Source organism: Stegastes partitus, unplaced genomic scaffold (genome assembly GCF_000690725.1).
Source record: "Stegastes partitus isolate 25-593 unplaced genomic scaffold, Stegastes_partitus-1.0.2 Scaffold666, whole genome shotgun sequence".
Lineage (NCBI taxonomy): Eukaryota > Metazoa > Chordata > Actinopteri > Pomacentridae > Stegastes > Stegastes partitus.
The window spans coordinates 335,699-355,672 of NW_007578397.1; the positions used below are offsets into that span (position 1 = coordinate 335,699).

The window sequence follows — 19,974 nt, forward strand, 5'->3', positions numbered from 1 at the left end:
TTTTTTTTTTTTTTTTTTAGACGCACAATAAATTACAGCGAGACGAGGAAAAAACTCCGGTGCGCACTAATCCGGCTGGCAGCGCGCCCACAGGATAAAGAAAATAGAGAAAAGACTAGTTTTTTTTTAATGGTGGATGCGGAATCCTGAGCAGTGATGTGGGGATAAAACACAAAACGTTGCTAATGTATCACAAGGTAGCAGAAGCATCCATACCTTTCTCTCCATCACTATGCGCTCTTTTTTTTTTTTTCCTCTCTCTCTCTCTCTCTTTTTTTTTTTTTTTTTTTTTAGGCTACTCAACAACAGCAACTGTAGGATGTGTCTCCGTGGAGCTGTCCGGTCCGGCGCGGCGCGGCGTGGAGCTGCTTCCCCCCTCCTCAACTTCCTCACGGCTTTTCAACACAGCGGCGTCTCTCCTATCACTTCCCCATTACTGGACAGCTAGGCGACTTATTAGCGCTGGCCTGTGGGACGCCGAGCCGGGGATGGAGCCAGAGCCAGGATTGGTGAAGCCTTGTTCGGAAGGGAGCAGGAGCGCAGGCGCGGTCTCTGCTGGAGAGTCGATATAATGAAAAATTACCAGTGGCAGGGAGTGTCATCAAATTATCCTCATGAGCGGTTTTATTTTTTTTATTTTATTTTTTATTTTTTTTGGACAGAGGAGGGGGGAGAAGCTGGCTGCTGGTCGATGGATGATTTATTTGATTTTTTTTTATTTTTCCAAAGCAGAGTGAGGTGTTGCCCACATGTTGTAAATATAAATGCTGCCAAAGAACAAAGAGAGCAACAAAGGAGCAGCTCCACCTGCTCCCTAACCAAAAGAACTGAACCACTTTCTAATAAGGAACCCGTCATAATGGGTTTATAAGTTGTGGATAATTGCCATTTTAATGGACAATTTACTTAAGCTTTAAGTGGCAGTTGGGAGCTATTAATGCACACTTTTCTTGTTGCCAGACTGACAAATCTGCCTGGAATAAGGGAAAAGATCTCAACCAAAATTCATTTAATAACCAAATACACATTTGGTGTAACAGCCTCATATGTCTTTTTTTTCATGTAGATATGTTTGAGCATTATAGTGTAGGTCATTTCTTGCATTCTGGAGATTTTTAATGCACCAAATTGTTCCTTGTCTGCATCAATTTATGAAGAAAATGTCTTTTTTGATATAAAGAAAATGACAAAATAGCTGTGAAGTCCTTTGATTCTTTCCTGTTTCAATTCGGAGGGGAATAAATGCACATTTTACAGATATTTTGGGGGACACATGCCCTGCATCTCTATGTCTGCAATCTTTTAGTTTACAGAAAACTGGATTTCTTTCTGCATCAGCACATTTGCACGATCATAGGATTCAGTTTCTGCTGTTATTACCAAAACATCAAAGGGATTTTTTGACAACTTCCTAGTAAAAGCTTATAATTGATTAAAAATAATTTTACTCTAAAATGGCGTCAAACCAAAACTACAAGTCCATGAAGGAATGCTGCAGATATAAAATATACTAGGGGGCTTTAACTGACACTTATTGTTGATTAATGGATTAGTTGTGTGGTCCAGAAAATGGCTAAAAATTCCCATCAGCGCATCCAAAAGTCCAAGATGACATCCACAACCAAAAGATAATTAGTTTGCTGGCACAGAAGAGGAAAGAAACCAGAAGATAATCAAATGTCTGAAGCTGGAATGAGAGAATTTAGACATCTTTTCTTAAAAATAACTCAAAATAGTTGAGAATTAATTTACTAGCTGACAATTACTCAATCAAATGTTGCAGATATATAATATCAATGAAAATATAATACACTCTGAGTCACAAATATTCTAAAATATGCAAAAATAGAGGCTTTACTTTCTTTTCCCAGCGTTAAAATATATATCTTAACAAGGCATAATTACTGGTTTGTCTCCCCAAATCTAAAAGTGGACTGTTGCTTTTGGTCGGATAAGCGGAAAACTGCGCATCTTGTGTGTCCACTCAGAACATTAGTGACTCAAACCTGAGTCAGCGTCTTCACCTCGCGGGCTGCTGGACTGAATATTAAAACGGTCCATTAGCCGGACAGCAGGATCCCAGCTCTGATCATGACCAAACGTACGCCGCTGCCGTAGTGTCCTGGAGCAAGCCCGACCTCAAAACACCTTCGCTTGCTGCCGAGGAAAGAGTTTCCAGAAAGCAACACATCTGGGTGTTTGAGACAAAGCTTTCTTGGCGCATTGCAGCCCACTCCAACCCACCCACACCCTCAATCAGCACAGGTTTACCACTGAACCTTTGGCTCAACACCAGCACAAAGAACAAAAGACATCCCATGGCTGAGAAACTGCTTGGCATACTGTGTGAGAATCCTAAACCGAAGAAAGCTTACACAGTTCAGAGCGATTTTTTAAACGAATATTCTGAAGCTAAGATATTAAATTCAAACATGTGTGCCCTTTAAATAAGAATTCACTTTTTTATTAAACTGCATCCAAGGGGGGCAAAGAAAACACGAGGAAGCTTTTCAAAAATGATCCTTCTTCAGAATCTGTGCAAGTTTTCATCGCCTTTAATATATAAATTCATGGGAAACACTCGACTCAGCATTTGTTCAATTCCTCCTCTCACATAAACCAGGAGTGGGTGTTCTCAGCAGGCAATGACATCTTTGAAATATTTCCAAACATAATTTTATTTGCTTGTGAAGCCAGAGGAATTAATATTGATCTTCGATGAACGCAAATGGAAAAAGGTTTCAGACTTAGTTTTTTTTTTTGGCTTTCGAGCAGATCCTGAGGTTTTTCCTCTTTTAGTCCTGGACATCAAAATAATCTATTACAGGCTCTTCTTTAACCATCTTCGACCAGGTGCTTCCACTGGCAGCTCTAGGAGGAGAATCGAAAAGAAGGATTGATCAAACGCAGGCAGAGGGAGACAAGAACAAAAACACATTTGCTCGTATTCTAAGCAGCTAAAAAAACTAGCAGGAAGTAGATCAGTGGGATGCTAAACACTTCTCCGGACAGTTGTAGGAATCAAGACAGAGGAGTTACTTACTTGCTACTGTGCTGCTTGATATGAGCGATGGGAGGCGGAGCTCTTGCGGCCGTTTCTCGCTCTATCAAAGACGTCAGGGTTGAGTTTGGGCAGGCTGACTTCCCCCTACGAACAATCCAGAGACACAGGCACATCCTCAAAGCCACAATCAGCACATACATGTGAGATAAATGTATTACTACACATGAAAACGGTCTTACTTGTGGGCCGTGATGACCACGTTGCGTTTGGGCTCGCTGTCGTAGCTCACGCTCTCCACGGCGTAGACCTCGGCCAGCTCGTGGATGATCTTCCGGTGTTCTCTGTTCATGGGCGGGAAACAGTGGCTCCTCTTCGGCTGTTTTCCCTGCAGACCAGATCAGTAATGGACATCCATTAGTATAAACACTGAGAAGCATTTCATGCTTCAAGAGGCTGCCTTCTTTGTTTCCTCCAAGGACGTTTATATGTTGGACAATTATTGTTAATTTGTAGAAATTTATACAACTCTAACAGAATATCAAGGGTGTCAGTAACACACCAAAGCAGCAGAGGGTATATTAAAATGTGGCTCTTTTATGGCCTTTTAAGTGGCATAATTTCTTATTTTTATATCACTACACTGTATCTAAAATGTATTTTCTAATCCACTGGTGCTATCCATCCATTTTATCATCTATCTATCTGTGCCAGAGAATGTAGTAGAGTAGCTGTAGTACCTGGCTATGTCTTACTATTTAACAAGGTAGAAGGACTGCAGTTTGTTTGCTGTGTTTAAGTCTGCAGCATTTGGTTGCTCGGGCTATGGGCAGCTCGGTGTTGGCAAGTAGACAACATTGTGGGGTTTAGCTTGCAAAGGGCCACGACGACGGAGACTTCTGTAGCAGTCAATCACTTTCTTACCAGGACAGCGTTCTTGTACCTGACTCACTAATACAAGTGAGCTGAGCGCACTTGCTTACGGAAAAGCGTCAACTGCACTGTATTTGTTTTAATGATTAACTGATTATTAAATGACTACGTGGCTAAAAATAGCATCCATATTCATGCCCTTATATAAACTAATTAGGGAAATTTGTACCTTTAACCTGTTTTTTTCAATGTTAAAGGATAATATGGAAGTTGTAAATATCAAAAAAATATTGTGGTAACCTTCTTCTTTTTATTTCTACATCATGATATGGTGTGTATTCTTTATCATAGTAGAAGTACATGGACTCCCCTGTCCACTCACACTGGCTGTTTGTCATGGGTGGCCCTTTCAACACCTCACTGCTACAACATGCAATCATGTTTTAGACTATAGTGCAGGTTCGAACAGGAGCCTCCTGGACCAACATGCCAGGTCCATAAAGAAAATGTTTTTCTCAGTTTTGTGGCTTCCACAGAGCCCTGACCTCCACCTGATCCAAAACCGTTGGAATGAACTGGAACATCGATTGCGAGCCAGGCCTTACTGCCCAACATCTGTGCTGACATCACTAATGTTTCTGTAGCTGAACAGAGCAAATCCCTGCAGGCAGGTCCCAAAAATCATGTGAAAGAGCCACAAACAACTGAGGAGGCTGTTACAGCAGCACATCAATGCTTTTATAGACGAGTTTAAAGTCGGAAGTCTCTGCATATGTTTGAGCTTGTAGTGTGTGCACGACCTTTTCTCTACAGGAAGGGTCACGATGCACATCTAAGTTTTTATAGCAGAACACAGAGGAAACAACAACAAAAGTCCACTTTCTTTGCCAGAAGGTAGTTAGAGAGCATTACAGCAACATTTAGATAGAGATGTAGATTTAATAACCTTGTTTTTGGGAAAGTAAGAGCCCACACAAAAGGACCGAGGATAAAAAATAAAGTCAGTGAAGGCAGCACAGTATGCAGCAAATACTAGACCGGGGAGAAAATATGTTAAAACATTTCAATAAGCAGACTTCAGGGCAGCAAAGCTTTGATTTATGATCCGTTGCTCCATAAAGAGATTCAGCTACCGATAAACAGTCCTTTACATTTGCAAAAGAAACCAAAGCTACGACGACCTTGACGGCTTCCCTTTCCTTAGAGCCTCAATGCATCGAACAAAGTCGGAAAAAAAATAAAATAAATGGAGCCTATGCTTCTGACTGCCCCACGAGGTACCTACTAATTTATTCTGGCTTAGAAACAGCTACTAAAGAGGCTGCCTCGTCCTGTCAAAAATCTACAAGCAACCACTGGAGGAAGTCCACTGGAGGATTGACCGAGCTCAAAAATAGCTGAATATACAACAACTGGGTCAGAAAATAATATGAAGATGATGTCAGCTGTGGGTGTAGCTGCGAAAAGTTAAAGTCACAGCTGAGAATGGGCAGTCGGATTCAGAGGGCCGAGCTGACACTGAAGCCTCTGTCGGACATTTTTTTTCCTACTAATCTGACCACATTGAAACGCGTCTGCTTCAAGTCTGAATGAACACATGCGTCACTTTCCCATAAAAGTCACGGCTGTAATCTTAAGAGGTCATAACTGGTGGCGTTTCTGTATCACTTTCAACACCAGTCTGAAATGCATGTTGCCACAAACACACAGGCGTTTAGATTCAATGTGGTGCTGCAGGAACAAGAAAAAAAATCTCACCAAGGTGCGTTACTGTTAAAATTGAACAGAGTGGTTGTTGATTTGCTTAATACTAATTTCGAGCCATTCACATGTATTTGGATAGTTTGAAAAGCTTGCTATTTGTAGCTCCTTGACCCCTATTGTGCTGTTAAATCCTGCAGGGAGGGCAAACACTGTGGTTCTCATCGTCACTTTTGTGTTTCTGTGAATGAAGTCATGAGAAATATCACCATTAAAGTAGCTTTTGTCTGAAACACAGAATGCCGTCACTTTAACAGATTAACTTGTCATAAATGTTTATGATTCTAATGAGCTTGTTTGTGTGTTTACAGCAGGAGCAAACAGTCAGCGTATGTAAATAGAACTGATACTCGTCTGATTAATACTCGATACTTCCTGCATTTCATGTGTAAGTTGAGTAAATTTAAAGTTTATAGTTAATACAGTTAAAATATCTTGAAATCATCTTGTGTTGCAGCCTAACCCCTACCGACAGTAAAGAGCATAAATGAGATAAAATCGTGAATATATTCAGAGAAATGACCGCAATAGTCATAAAAGTCCAGCAGTAGGAAGGAAAGTGCAACAGCTTCATACAAATTCTGTCAGCGATTAGGACTCATAAATAATTTATGGCTGGATTGTTGTGCATCTTGTTGTGTTACAGGTTCTGATTATAAGTTTGTTTTATGGTGTATGGACTTGTTGCCATGACACAGTTTTATGGTGTAAGCAGCAGATATTGAACTGGTAAGATGTAGTATTGAAAGGCTCAGCATCATAAACATCACGCTTTGCCAGTTTTTGTTGCCCAACGGCCGTGTGCTCCCAACACAACCACCAGAGGGAGCATCACATCTCAGAGAGCTTTAAAACGAACATGTCACCCCAAACTGTTGGGAACACCAAGCTGGAAAAAGAGATGTAAACACTCATCGTACCTTATTGGCAAGTTCAACAAGATTCTTGATCTCCTCTTCTACCTCTGTGACAAATTTCAGGTCTTTTCTGAAAGACAAGCAGAATATTTTCAGTGCAGTGGTCCATCTGAATTGGAAGACAAACTACACAAAATTAATCTTTACAGTCAACCCAATGGCGAGCATATAGGAAAACAAAGACAAGGGTCGACAGTTAGACCTGGCGTCCTCTTTGAGGCTGTCGCTGTAGACGGAGGTTGAGCGAACGTTGAAGGGGTCAGATGATGAGTCTATCTGTAAAGCCTCTGCCAAACGTCTGTTTCTTTCCAAAGTGGCACATTCTTGATCACATTCAAGCCTGTGAAACATTAAAAAAAACACAGGACTGCCGTTCACACCTCATTTATTTCAACTTCTACGAGGATGTGTCTTAAAAAATGAACAGGCCTCAGTTCTGAGTTGCATTTGAAGCTGCTGTAGACCATTAAATACAATCATGTGCCTCAGTTATTTAAATATCAATGTATAGACAAAAAAGAAATGAGTTCTGGCCCCAACTCTTGATCACTCATTTCCTCCATTACTCTACCTCGTCTGTTTCAGTTCCTTCTTACTGAGGAGCGGCCCGATGTCCATAGAGTCCCCGAGCTGCATGTCAGAGAGCTTGCTGGCCATGGCAATGGCTGCATACCTGCAGTACAAAAATGTAAGGCTTTTTCAACTGCAACAAATTCAGAATTCAAAAAAGTTAAATACATAGAGAGCAGCACTGACCTCTGATATGAATTGGCTGCTTCTGCACAGACTACAGTTTCCTTTCTTCGACCGCAGTCACACTGTAGTGCGACCTGTGAACGACACAAAGGATCAGATTCCACTACTGCTGAAACATGCGCTGGTGAAAAAAAAAAAAAAAACAGTTTTGTCGGCAGACAAATATGTTGCTTTTTCTAAACCTTGTGCGAGAAATTCCTGCAGCTGTGAAAGGTCTCATTGTTTGTTGAGCTCTTGAGTTTGGAGGGCTGCCATTGACATGTTATTATTTCATCTAAGTTAACCATTTATGACAGTTACACTGTGTTACAGCAGATGTCATCAGCTGCCTTCATGCAGCCAAAGCGAACGCGGGGAACACACACAGCTGGACTCCTGTACAGAGATGTGCCACATTCATAGAACTGGTTTTATTCAGTGAAAACATTTTTCATCTTGGAAATAAGTTATTACAGTGAGGAGAAACGTTTGATGGTGGGAAAATATGCCTCAACTCTCCGTGAATCCAATCTTCAGTGTAACAAAGACCATCTGCACAAACTTTGTAACCCGTTTTTCAGCCAGTGGAAGTCCAGCTGTTCTCAGTGTTGTACCTTGGCAGTGCAGGTGGTGCGTGGGCAGCTGCTGCCTTTATGACAGGGAGCGGAGCACGGGTGGCCACAGTCTGGACGAGGCAGCGTGCATGGCTGCTGGCAGCCGCCTTCTGCCAGGCACTCTCCCCGGTGGCAGATCCGTCTGCAGCGGTGCGTTTCGCAGGGCAGCATTTTATTACATGTCAGACCACAAGAAATGTCTTGCAGATGACATGGGATGTTGCTGCGTTGCTGTGAGTCAAAGAAAAGAGCGTTGCGTTCATTGCAGGAATAAAAAACTGGAAAAAAAATGCTAATTTATGGACTCGGGGGACGTTACCTCGTGCTTTCCCATGCACCATTTCTGAGTGAGGTACGTGCACGGTGGGCACTTCTCCTCACTGTGGCAGTTGTGAAACACTAAATCAGAGGCAAATGTTAGGAGAACAATCACACTGACTGTGTACAGCTGCAGTACTTATTATTATCATCATTATTTTCATATCTTACCTGGGTGTTCACACTCATGTCGTCTTGTACACAGGTTTTTACACTCTGGTGGCTTCGTGCCACAGGGGATGGGCGGGTACAGCACAGAGAGCCCACAGTGACACGTCAGCTCATCAAAACCTACAAACAGAACAAACATGACACATTGGACGCAAGCTGTGTGGCAACTCGGCGCCAAACGCAATACCACAAAGAGGGGGGAAAAAAAAGTAGAAAAAAATGATGTAAAAACCACTAACTAGATCTTTTTCAAGGACAGAATAACGATGCGGTACTTCAGAGACTTGGGACATAAATTCAACAATGTTGGATAAGAGAAAATGACTGCGGGACTCACTGGACTGCCAGCAGGGTTCACAGTTTCCACGGTGACAAGGCTCCTGGCAGCGGTGGAGGCCACAGTTGAGCTTGTAGCCACAAATCAAGTGGCACTTGTGCTCCACATTCTGGATGGACATGGACAAAAACAACAAAAACAGCATCACCTTATATGGTCGAATGCTTCCCTAATAAATAAACACTGAACCAAATATAAACTTTCGACACTTGTATTTAAAATTTGTGTCATCTCCAGATGGTGCAATGTGGGTTAACTTTAAACAAAAACTTCTGATTATTTTTAGGAGATGACAGCAATCGGTTACTGAATAGTAGCAAGAACAAAACATAGATACTCAAATCATAAAGTGGGTTTCTTGACTGTCTAGGAAACCAGGCTAAAGTGAGAATAAAAGTTTTTTTTTTTTTTTTTTTTTTTTTAAAGCGATAACAGTTCCCGTTTTACCACCACAGCACTATTTTTTGGCGTTCATCATGGTGAGCTCATGTACCAACTGTGCATGCAGCAGATATATTTGTTCCTGCTTGTTTTTCAAATGTTCTAATTTTTCCTTCAAATACCACCTCCAGTGAAAAACCATGTTGTCTTATGAACATGTCTATATGGTGCTTGATCAGCTGTCAGCGCAACGGCTGACCATTTCCATCTTCAAACTGCAGTTTCCATAATGACGGTCTCAGATTTAGACTTCCAAAGTTTCATAAGTAACAAACCTAAGAGACCGATTCTGTTAACTTGCAGGGTGGGGCTTTCTGCATCAATGTTCTTCAGAGCTGGTCTGAATTACTCCAACATTACAACTTGCCATTGTGTAGCATAGCATAGTTGTACAGTGCAGTGTCATAGGTGAGCTGGTGTGCTCAAGCTGCAGCTAGCGGTGGAGAGGTGGTTTGAGAAAGAGGCTGGAACTTCACAGACTTCAGAGTTTAAAGTTAGAGAGGGACCTTTAATTTTTTCTTCTGCTACACTTTGTTTTGATTCTTGCCGGTAACTATTTTGAGCTGTGCCATCTCCAGACATGCTGGTTAGGTGATTCTGTTGTTTTGTTATTCAGCTGCACTGTTGTTGAACGGCGGCCAGAATAGCAATAAGGACATTTCAAGAGATACAGAAGAGATATAAGCTGTATCTGCCTTCCATCATCACGGATAATGTGAGATTGCTCGACAGTAAGATGGACAAGCCAACAGCCCTGGTGGGGAATTGTGGGGAAGTCTGTGAGCGTACTGTTAATCAACAGATTTCAGACGATTTGGGCGGAGAGGAATAAATCTAAGAGCAGCAAACGAAAGAGATGTACGGCTTGCAGCTTTTTTCCGGCTGAATCTACTCTGCAGAGGAATTTTTAGATTCTTTCTTGTTGCATCCCTCCCTGTGTGTAACAACCACAATTTAATTCTTCCTGGTCAAAAAGAACATTTCAGAAAATCCACATCGTCCTTCCTCCAGGACAATTTAAATCATATTTACTATTTATGTGGCTCTCACTACAGATAAAATAAAAATGATTATATTATTACATAATGTTAAAGTGTTTGGAATGTGTGCTTCAGGATTTCAGACGATCACGATGAGGTCCCTCAGAGCCTGACTGGGGAAAATTTTAAGAGAGCCATTTCTTAAAAGGAGGAACTGAGAAAAAAGTTGCGGTTCCCTCCTGCTCTGAAGGAGAAACTCCAGAAAGCTTTCTATAAAACCTACAAATATACACTGGGACTTTCAGAGCACAGCTAAAAGTGACAAAACCCAGTTATATTAAGTGCCTCCTGTGGAAATAAAACACAGACGCCGTTCCGTGACACTGCTTGACAGCCACATCTTAAGTAGTACAAAGACTCCAGATATTCAGCTCAGCAAGTCACGAAGCTGTCACCATTAAAACACCGCAGGGATCTGAGCTGAGCCTCCATCGTCAAATTATTTAGCACTACATGCTTGTTTTTGTGCGTTATTCGGTGAATACTCACCACACAGCAAAGCTCGCCACACTTGTGTCGGCCACAGGAGCGCTTCTTGCTGCAGCGCTTCTCACAAGTGAAGACGAGTTCATCTGGAGCAGAAAGAGTCACAGGTGAAATAAAACGACCGGTCAGGGAAACTGTGTTCATGGCTCAGTTCATGTGAATGTGTTGAAATCTCACCTTCTTTTTGGATTTTGGCACATGGAACCTCCTAAAAACAATAAAGACATCTTTCAAATCTTCTGTGTTTGCGGCACTGATGTGACAAAATAAATTCTGCTGGTTCATCCTCTCACCTTAGTCTTGGAGCCACATCTGCACCTGACAGTGGAGGTCAGAGAGCAGGGTCCACAGCTGCCCTCGTGGCACAAGTTCTCACACAGATGGATGGTGTCTGAAATAGCACAAGTTCATTATCTCGTGCCAGACTGTGAGGAGGCTCAAGATAACGCACATCCTGTTTGCACTCACAATAGACCACAGAGACGACGTTAACAGCAGCTTCTTTCTTTTAAAAATAAAGACGCCGGATGAAAAACAACACAAAAATACACCGGTACGTGCACTGGATTACATTTTCGTACAAATTAAGACACTCTGAGGCAGTGTCAAACATCAGAGATACATTTTTTTCCATCACGATGCAAAAAAAAAAAAATGCAGTACTGAGAAACATGCAAGCTAAAAACCCTAGGGCTTAACGAGACAAGATGGAAAAGCATAAAGTCTTTAAATTTGGACAAATGAAACCTGACAACATGACATTTTGCTGGTTTCATTTTGAGCTCTCTCAAGATTTTAAATGCTCTGTGAATTTCTGCGAGCAAAGAAGCCGTCAGATTCACCGCATTAATGCGTCATGGCTTTAAACAGAAACCAAAAAAGACAGTTTTGAATAGAAGAACTTGTTGCCCTCAGTTTTACCTGTTAGAGCACACGCTTTCCATCAGATATTTTTCACATTATATATTCTTAAAAAGCTTTTAGACCTGTCACATGCTGAGCTCTTCAGGCTAGAATCAGTTTATATTTATTGGCAGGCATTCAGGATTCAGTATCAGAGACTTAGTGTTTCCACAAGACACAGTAACCATCTTATGAACAACACAAATCTACAAACTCTGTTCATTCTTACCACTGGAGCCACAGGCCAGGGGTTTGCTGCACGTCTTCCCACAGGAGGGGATGGGGTCGGAGCAGCTCTGTCGTTCAGAGTAGCCCAGCTCCAGCAGTTTGCTCAGCGGCGTCTGACTGCAGGGACACGTCTTCACCAGGCTCGGGGAGCGTGGACACGGCTGGCAGGGCCCACGGTGGCACACCTGCTGGCACCTGTGAGCCTCACAATTCAACATCCTGAACAGAGAGAAGTTAAGTTATGATGGGGGATTGTCCTATTTGACTAAAATGCAGACATCATTAGCGCTGAGTCAGACTTACTTCCCACATATTTTTTGACAGGAGAAATGTCCCGAACCATCGAATCCTGCTTTATCAGTGCCACAGAGGACTGAACGAGTGGTCACCCCACAGTAGCAATCTGCACATAAATACACAATTTCATTACATTTGAATGTTTCAGATCCTGCATTTCACTTATTTGCTCATCATCCCTCATAGTATTTATACAGAGTGGTCTTGCCAAAGTGAAACTCACCCTGCTGAACCTGCAGCTGGCAGGGCTGACATGTCCCACTGTGGCACACCTGCACACAGGTGTGTTCAGCACAGTTGAGCACAGCACCGCACACTTTGTCACACTGGAGCATCGCAGCCTGACCGCAGCGCATCGGTTGACTGGAATGAGATGATTTAATTGATATTAAGGTGCCATAACCCGAAAACAACAAGGAGATATTTAACCATCTGAAACCCACCGATGGGTTTTATGCTACATTTTGCAAATCTGCAGAAGCACACAATTTATCACAGCTACAAACTGTAAAAACAGAAAGATCTGTCAGTTTTTCAACTTTCCAACAGTCCTTCAACTATTCATCTGTGGCATGCCATTGCATCAGAAAACCTCACCAAATCTACGCCTAAAAAAAATCAAATTTCTAAGTCTCATTAAAAAAAATGCCAAAAAACCCCACCCTCACTAGCTAGATTCTGTGAGAAACTAAAAACATCAGTGCTCCTCACAGCAACCATGAAACCATCAGTGACTCAGCTGTGACCAGCAATCACATGATTAGAATTCATGGACTTTTTGGCTGACCTGAGCTAAACCGCAGGCTGTGCTTATACGTGACAGACAGAAAACAAGAAGTGAAACAAATTTAAAAGAAAGTAGTAAAATATCTACAACATGAACAATCACTACTTTTTTTTAGTACTGTACCTGTGGGCATTTAGAAAAATGTTGTACATTCAGGTCAAACTCAAAAATCTACTTTTCTGCTTTTAATGATTTATGGGATTTTAACTGGTACACAGCACAGAAGACATTTTTTAATTTATCTCGGCTTGTACCATGGTTGTGTCGTTTCTACAGAGGTGCATGTTTTTGTATTTATAGTGAAAAATGAGCTCATTGTGAGTAAAACTGTGACATGAAAAAAATTGCTTAGGGTTCAGAGAGTTCATAAACAATGTGGATTGCATAGCAGTTAAAAGACAGATGCAGATAAGGCCCTCAGTCAGTCAGTATTCTGCGTGTGTTTAGTTATTTGTATTCAGATTCTAGGCTGCCTTTTGTAGAACTAACCAGGGACAACAGATGAAAATTAGGGGTTTGAACTGTGGCTCATTTACAGTAATTTTTTCTGTTGATCAGCACCGTCTCAGTCGAATACATGAATAAATGAAATGAAGTGAAACAATCCAAGGTCTAGTACCTTGTCTTACCACAGATGCATGATTTCGTCACAAAGGCGGGACACTGAGGACAAGGTCCGGGGTGACATAAGCTGAGGAGAAACACAGAAGGTATTGTTTAACATCTCCTCTCCTGTTGGACAGAGTTTTGGGTTGGCGACATTTAAAGTTTTACTGAAAATATCCAGTATTATTTCATTTTTACACTCATTTTATAACACAAGCAACATTTTCACAAAATCGTAAGCTTTAAAATCATATTTCAAGTTGTTGTAGAGTTGTTCCTTTCATAGTTAACAAACAGGAAGATCTGAAACTTATTTTTAACCATCTCTCAACTATTAAACCAAATAAAAACAGCCACTTCACAAGTGTGACAGTAACTGAGCTACCAACAAAGTGTGACTGTTTCTAAAAAGTTACACATTCTGAAAGTCAGTTATTAATCAAAAGTCCTAAGAATATTTTTACAGATCATTCACCAACTGTTAGTTGACTTTTAAGTCTCTCACAGTGTTAGATCCAACCTCGACATGCTGCCTTTATGTACCTTCATTTCTAACTTCCACCAGTTTGTGTTTTTAAGGCTCACATGTTACAGGGATGATTGCAGTCCACTCCGCTCCTCTTCTTCCCACACATGTCACCACAGCTGTGGGGAATCTCACTGCGCTGCCACTCAGGGTTTGTCACTTTACCTGTTCATTACATACGGAATAAAAATTAACTACAGTCTTGTTTCTTCTGCTTCTGTGACAGATGGTAAGTTGTGTGCCATGATTCCATATAATTGTTAAGCAAACTTCATGCAAACTTTTGAAATATTGCACTAAATAAAAAAAGAAAAGAAAACGCATTTTCATTACTTTTGGAACTTTGGACTGAAAAACACAGGCTACAATACTCATGGATGTAAAAACACAGAAGAAGTAGCTAAAAACAAAATCAGTCATTTGCCACCTGCTAAATAACCAGAGAAGAAGGAACTAAACTTTGACCATCTATGAGAAAAAATTCAAAAGAAGTCTTCAGGATTTTTTGGTTTAACAGCAAAGTTGTAAATAGTGTTTCACAATATTAGGTTTTGGTCACATTTCATGCTGTGCGGAGACAAAGAGAGTGAAAACAGATGAAACAACAGATCAGCAATGTGACTTAAAGGCTCGGAAGAGAGAATTTATTATGAAGAGTTGTTTCTATCGCCCGTTATACACATTAGCTCTTTCCGAAAATTGAAAAACCATCACAAGCAAGTGTATGAACGTTTTAGGGAACTTATTATAATCCAAAACTTTAAAAGTATGTAAGTGAAACTTGGCTAATGGAGTGAAAGGAGATGCTGGGACATGACAACAAGTAGATTTATTATCTGAGCCAATAAACAGATTTATTTACTGTTTTTAAGTTGTATTGTGTATGCAAAGCTGCATTTATACATAAATGAGATAAATACTCACCACAGAAGCAGGTGTAGGAGGTCGGCTGCTTCATTGCAACATTCTGGCAGGCTGGACAACGCCAACCTTCAGCTGAATCTGAAAAATAATTGCAACCATTTATGACCTAATACATACATAATGCAGCTTGTAATGAATAATAGAAAACTCACTGGGCCGCTGTAGTTTCAAAAGGCAAAATGCATGAGCTATTGTTAGCAGAACCACAGCTATCTTCTCTATAGAGCACACATACCAGGTATTGTGTACAGTTTGGTATGCTGTGAGAACCCATTGTGTTGCAGACCAACAGAAGGCCATACTAAGCCGTAAACAGGGAGCAAGCAGTGAATGTACAAATGATGTTTAAAGGTCGTACCGTCGGCCTGCGAGGCCGGAGACCGAGCCCACTTCTTGATGCAGTTCAGGTGGAAGACGTGGAAGCAGCTCTGGCAGCTCCACACCGGCGCCATGAGCCGGATGATGTCACAGCACACCATGCACTCGTACTTCTCCTCGGACAACTGCTCAATCAGACAACCTGAGGAGGGAAGACATCAGGGGTTCAGAAGATAGCAGAGATACACACAAATACCCACAATCCAATTCTACAGAAGTTACAGTCTAACCTGTCTGCGTCTCTTTGCTCTTGGGCATCCTGTCCCAGCTCCTCTGAACAGGTTTGTGGTTTTGATGGTTCCCTCTTCTCCCTCCTCTGCCCTGCACTGGTGTGTGTCGTCCGGAGCCTCTCGCAGCTTTAAAGGCCGAATCCTGAGACGACCTGCCGTGATCAGAGTCGTCCTGGCCGCTGGCTCCCCTCTCTGAGCTCGCTTCCTCTTGAGCCGGTGCTTTGGGCGGTTTGATCGGTCCTTGGCGTCGCTTTACTTCAGTGCGTTTCCTCTGATGATCGTCGTGTTGAGAGTCCGTCCTGCTGTGCTGAATCCTGTCCCTGGTGTCTGCAGGGAGGTTTTCTCCTTTAGTTTCATTTGATCTCTGACCCTCTACTGTCGAGTTGTTCTCCTTAAAATGAGCACTTTTCTCATTCTGCTCTCTCCTCCTCTGCTCCTGGCCAAAATTTCTGGGTTTTTTAGCTTGAGCGTCCTGGTCTTCACAGGTTGGTGGCACAGTTTCTCTCCGCCAGTTGGGTCCATCAGGTCCATCTGAGGAATGAGCACTTTGCTGAAAGCCACTCATAGACTTCCTGCCGCCACCGGATCGTCTTTGCCACTGGGGCTCTGGACCACCAAAACTCCCATTTAATCCTCTATTCCCTTCTCTCCTTCCTCTACCTCTGCCTCGCCCTCTGGCTGCATCCTGTCCTTGGTAAGGAGGATAGTACTGCTCTGCATAATTCGAGTTATTGTGGTTAAACTGGGGTTTAAAGCCCTGATGAAAGTGTCCATGTTGTTGAGACGGATCGTAACCATCACTGCTCAGGTTTCTGTCATTGTTGTATCGGGGTCGACCTCTTCTAGATCTGTGCTGATGTGACTTTTGATGCGACGCCCCATCTGGATCGAGGTCAGGCGGGTCTGGAAGCAGAAAGAATGACGATGTTACAAGTCCTCATGTGTTTACAATCAGAACAATCAAATGCAGTTGCAGTAAATATACAGCACTTCAAAAATCAATTACTATGATTCTGAAATGATTTTAGGTGTTATTATGATCCGGCTCAAAAACCCTTTTAACTAGAGGCTGCCCACTTCAGAGACTGGTCGACTGTTGTAGCTGGTTTTATTTTCAACTGATTCTTGATAAAATACCTGCATTCAAAAAGCCCTACTTTGGATTTATGCAGTTGTCTCTCTAGCTCTATAGTCACCCTGTGGTCTTGAGCAACGTACTACCCAAACTGGTTATGTGTCACCACTGTTACTAACAACCAATCAACACTGAAAGGCAAATATTTACTAAACACGTAAAACATAAATTAGTGTAATTGCAAATTTTGACACATATCTATCAATTCCAGATATAGATTAGGGAACTCCTTGATTACTATTAGTCTGTGTTGTATTGGCTTTGGATAAACCGTATCAGTCAACTCCTGCTTTTAACAGTAATGCTCATTCCAGATTCACCTGTTAATAACTGTGTCTTTGTCATGTCAGATATAAAAAAAAAAAAACTCATCAAAAATTGCCTGAGGAAAGCCATTTTTAATGTAAGCTAAAGACTTCAACTTTCTCTTAATTGATATGTCATATTTCATAAAGTCTGATCCAACTAATTTTATTAACGTTTTGTTGTACACTTTATATTTTGCATGTTTCTGTTTGTCTTATCATTTGTCTTTTTAAAAATTATTATTATTATTCATTAAAATGTGCATGAACTTTACTCAATTGCCTGTACTGTTTTGGTTTTTATATTCTACCGTGTTTTGTACGTTATCTTTTTTTCCTTTCCCCCTTCTTAACCTTTGCCTGTCACCTTAAATAACCTGTGTGTGTGACACGGTGCTGGGAAACACTAATACTAATTTGATTCAGAAATTGAAATCAGTGCATTTAACTATTCATTTTATGCAGGTCGACAATAAAACACACATTTCAAATGTAAAAACCTGTCAAACTACTACTATTACTAGCTGCAAAGCTAAGTAGATCCATGTGAACGAGCTGCTGTCACCCACGTGAGGTGCACTGCTGGACTTCAAAGTTCACATATCACGAAATGTCACGTCATCTACGAATAGCCTGATAAAACTGCGACGCTAGGCTAACGTTAGCAAGCTAATGTGTATCATTCATGATAAACAGCTAAAAGTTAATGTTAGCCAATATTAGCCGGCTAACACAACTAGCCTCACAGAATGTGACGCTACAGAGTTAATAGGATGCTGAAGCGACTGGTTCAGTGTTGATTTAATTTTAATATTTAAAGCTTGTTTTGGCGACATGAGCTGCCTCTGGCTCACTGTTTGGGGAATTTATTTCTACAACGCATTTAGTTACCTGAGGAGCCCTCAGCCATTCAGTCTCAACTCCGGCTGCTGCTTCTCTCGCGGCACAAGTTTGACGACAACAGGCTGTTTTTTGGAGAGATGACAAGCGTATCCGGGCAGACAGCGACAATATTCACTTTCCCACCTGTGATCTGGTCGGTAAAACTGATGTGAAATCCCTTACAAGCGACGACAATCTCCTCCTGCCTTCCCCTTACCTCAAAATCGCGAGCTAGCTGAAGGCTAACACTGAGGAAGTCAAATTAGAACTTGTGAAGAAACCGGAACATCCGGTCAGCGCTTAGAAAATAAAGCTCACAGGTCCGCAGATATTTTTCCTCTCCAATATCAAAAATCAAATACAGATGCACATGATGAAGTTAAAACGACCAGAATTTTTTCTTTAGGTGACATTTTAAGGTGGCACATTTAAATAAAAATGTTCTACTCATTTTACATCATATTTATGTAGAGCTACAATGACAAATCAATTATCTAACTAGCTGTCAGCGATTATAATCACCAACTATTTTGAAAATCAATTATCAGTTTGATTTTTTTTTTCTGAAATGATCAGATTCCACCTTCTTTAAGTATGAATATTTTCTGGTTTCTTTCCTCCTATATGATGGTAAACTGAACATCTTTGGGTTGTGGACAAACAAGACATTCGTCAGAAACACAAATCAACGTTTTTCACCATTTTCTCGTATTTTATAGACCAAACAAAAATAGATTCATCCAGAAAGTAAATGGTAGATTAATCGACAATGCAAATAATAATTAATTGCATGTCTGTGGTATTTAATTGGAACCCCTTCCCCCCCCAAAAAAATATTTACATATTTATCTGATTATATACCAGGATTTGCCTCCTGTTCTTCATTGATTTGCTATAATTTATTATATGTATCATAAAACTAGTTTAAAAAAGACGTGCATTTCAATAAATATACATATTTATCATTTGCAGGGTTCCTCTGAGAACCCGCTCAGTGATTCCTGTGTAAAAACAAAACAAAACAAAACAAAAACCCCCTTTTGACAGAAAAACACCAAAGCATGTCCACAAGGTGGCGCTTCATGGTTGAGTTTGAACAAGTGAGAATAAAGAGGCCTTTCCTGATGGACACTTCAGTGGAAGAAAACAATACTAAGGCAACATTTACAGTCTGTATTTCTGCTTATTTACCAAACATCCCTTTGTGGCACGTTGTGGTGGTTCCAGGCTGCACTTATGCAGTTTTGAAAAGGAAGTGAAAGTGGAGATGAGTGAATAAAACCGGGGCAGTACCAGGCTGTACTTTGACTGCTGCTGGTTTAATATGAATTAACACATGCATATAATAAACTTGAGGGTGATCAGTGTAAATATTGAAGTCCTGCGCGCTCCTATTCTCATGAGGTTTGAGAATAAGGTTATAAATAATGTGGATAAAATGACGGACTGATGGGAAGTTAGTCTAAAAAAGGAACTAGATTATGTTACTTGTGGCAAATCTGAAACCAGATTCTGTATTACAAATATACATATTAGGATATATTGTGGAGTAAACTTGATTCTATTGAGGAGAATCACATTTAAAATGAAGTGAATTTCATTAAAGTGCCTATTAGCTCAACTACACACCCACTCCAAGGCAGAAATATAAGAAACTGTCATTTTTTAAGACCCAAAATTCAATCTGTGGGCACTGACATCCTTTGTAAAGTGACGTTAATGTATTCAAATTCATTCAGCTCCACAAAAAAACTATTTTAAACTCACATTTCCCTCCAAGTGACAGTTAATTAAGTGAACCTCCAGATAAGGTGTGAAATCAGCAGTGCAAAGTCACTAAAAGCAGCTGTTAGCTTAGAAAAACTGATGTTACAACAAATGTGTTGACCTGTTATTGACTTTAGACCAACATAAACAAGGTGTCATCGCCTAAACAATTCACTGGCATCATATAAGAACATAAAATATAGAAACACTGTGGATCGATGGTTAACACTGGATGTAATGTAAGCTAAAAGAGAGTATGTTGAATTTTATATCTTTTAAAGGAAGTTAGGCTTAATTGACAGCAGTCAGACG

The 19,974-nt window shown here is 41.0% G+C and overlaps 2 protein-coding genes across 2 annotated transcripts in view; both read right to left on the reverse strand.

The window, feature by feature from the left end:
• Positions 1 to 260, reverse strand: part of smarcd3b (SWI/SNF related BAF chromatin remodeling complex subunit D3b) — a 52,340-nt gene extending 52,080 nt beyond the window's left edge. The window contains exon 1 of the mRNA XM_008290323.1: positions 217 to 260. Coding sequence (XP_008288545.1) covers positions 217 to 228 — 12 coding nt within the window. The 5' untranslated portion in view covers positions 229 to 260. The remainder of the gene's footprint in view (positions 1 to 216) is intronic.
• A 2,188-nt stretch (positions 261 to 2,448) lies between these two features.
• nfx1 (nuclear transcription factor, X-box binding 1) lies at positions 2,449 to 18,149 on the reverse strand. The gene is made up of 23 exons (XM_008290326.1): positions 17,905 to 18,149; positions 15,574 to 16,476; positions 15,324 to 15,485; positions 14,966 to 15,043; positions 14,101 to 14,206; positions 13,529 to 13,600; positions 12,346 to 12,485; positions 12,129 to 12,228; positions 11,827 to 12,044; positions 10,988 to 11,085; positions 10,872 to 10,902; positions 10,698 to 10,780; positions 8,728 to 8,836; positions 8,391 to 8,510; positions 8,221 to 8,300; positions 7,902 to 8,132; positions 7,309 to 7,382; positions 7,124 to 7,225; positions 6,755 to 6,892; positions 6,556 to 6,622; positions 3,244 to 3,389; positions 3,044 to 3,148; positions 2,449 to 2,871 (listed from the first exon to the last, which is right to left on the reverse strand). Exons 1-23 carry the CDS (start codon positions 17,921 to 17,923, stop codon positions 2,796 to 2,798), a joined length of 3,258 nt encoding a protein of 1,085 aa, XP_008288548.1. The 5' UTR covers positions 17,924 to 18,149; the 3' UTR covers positions 2,449 to 2,795.
• Positions 18,150 to 19,974: the final 1,825 nt, after the last annotated feature.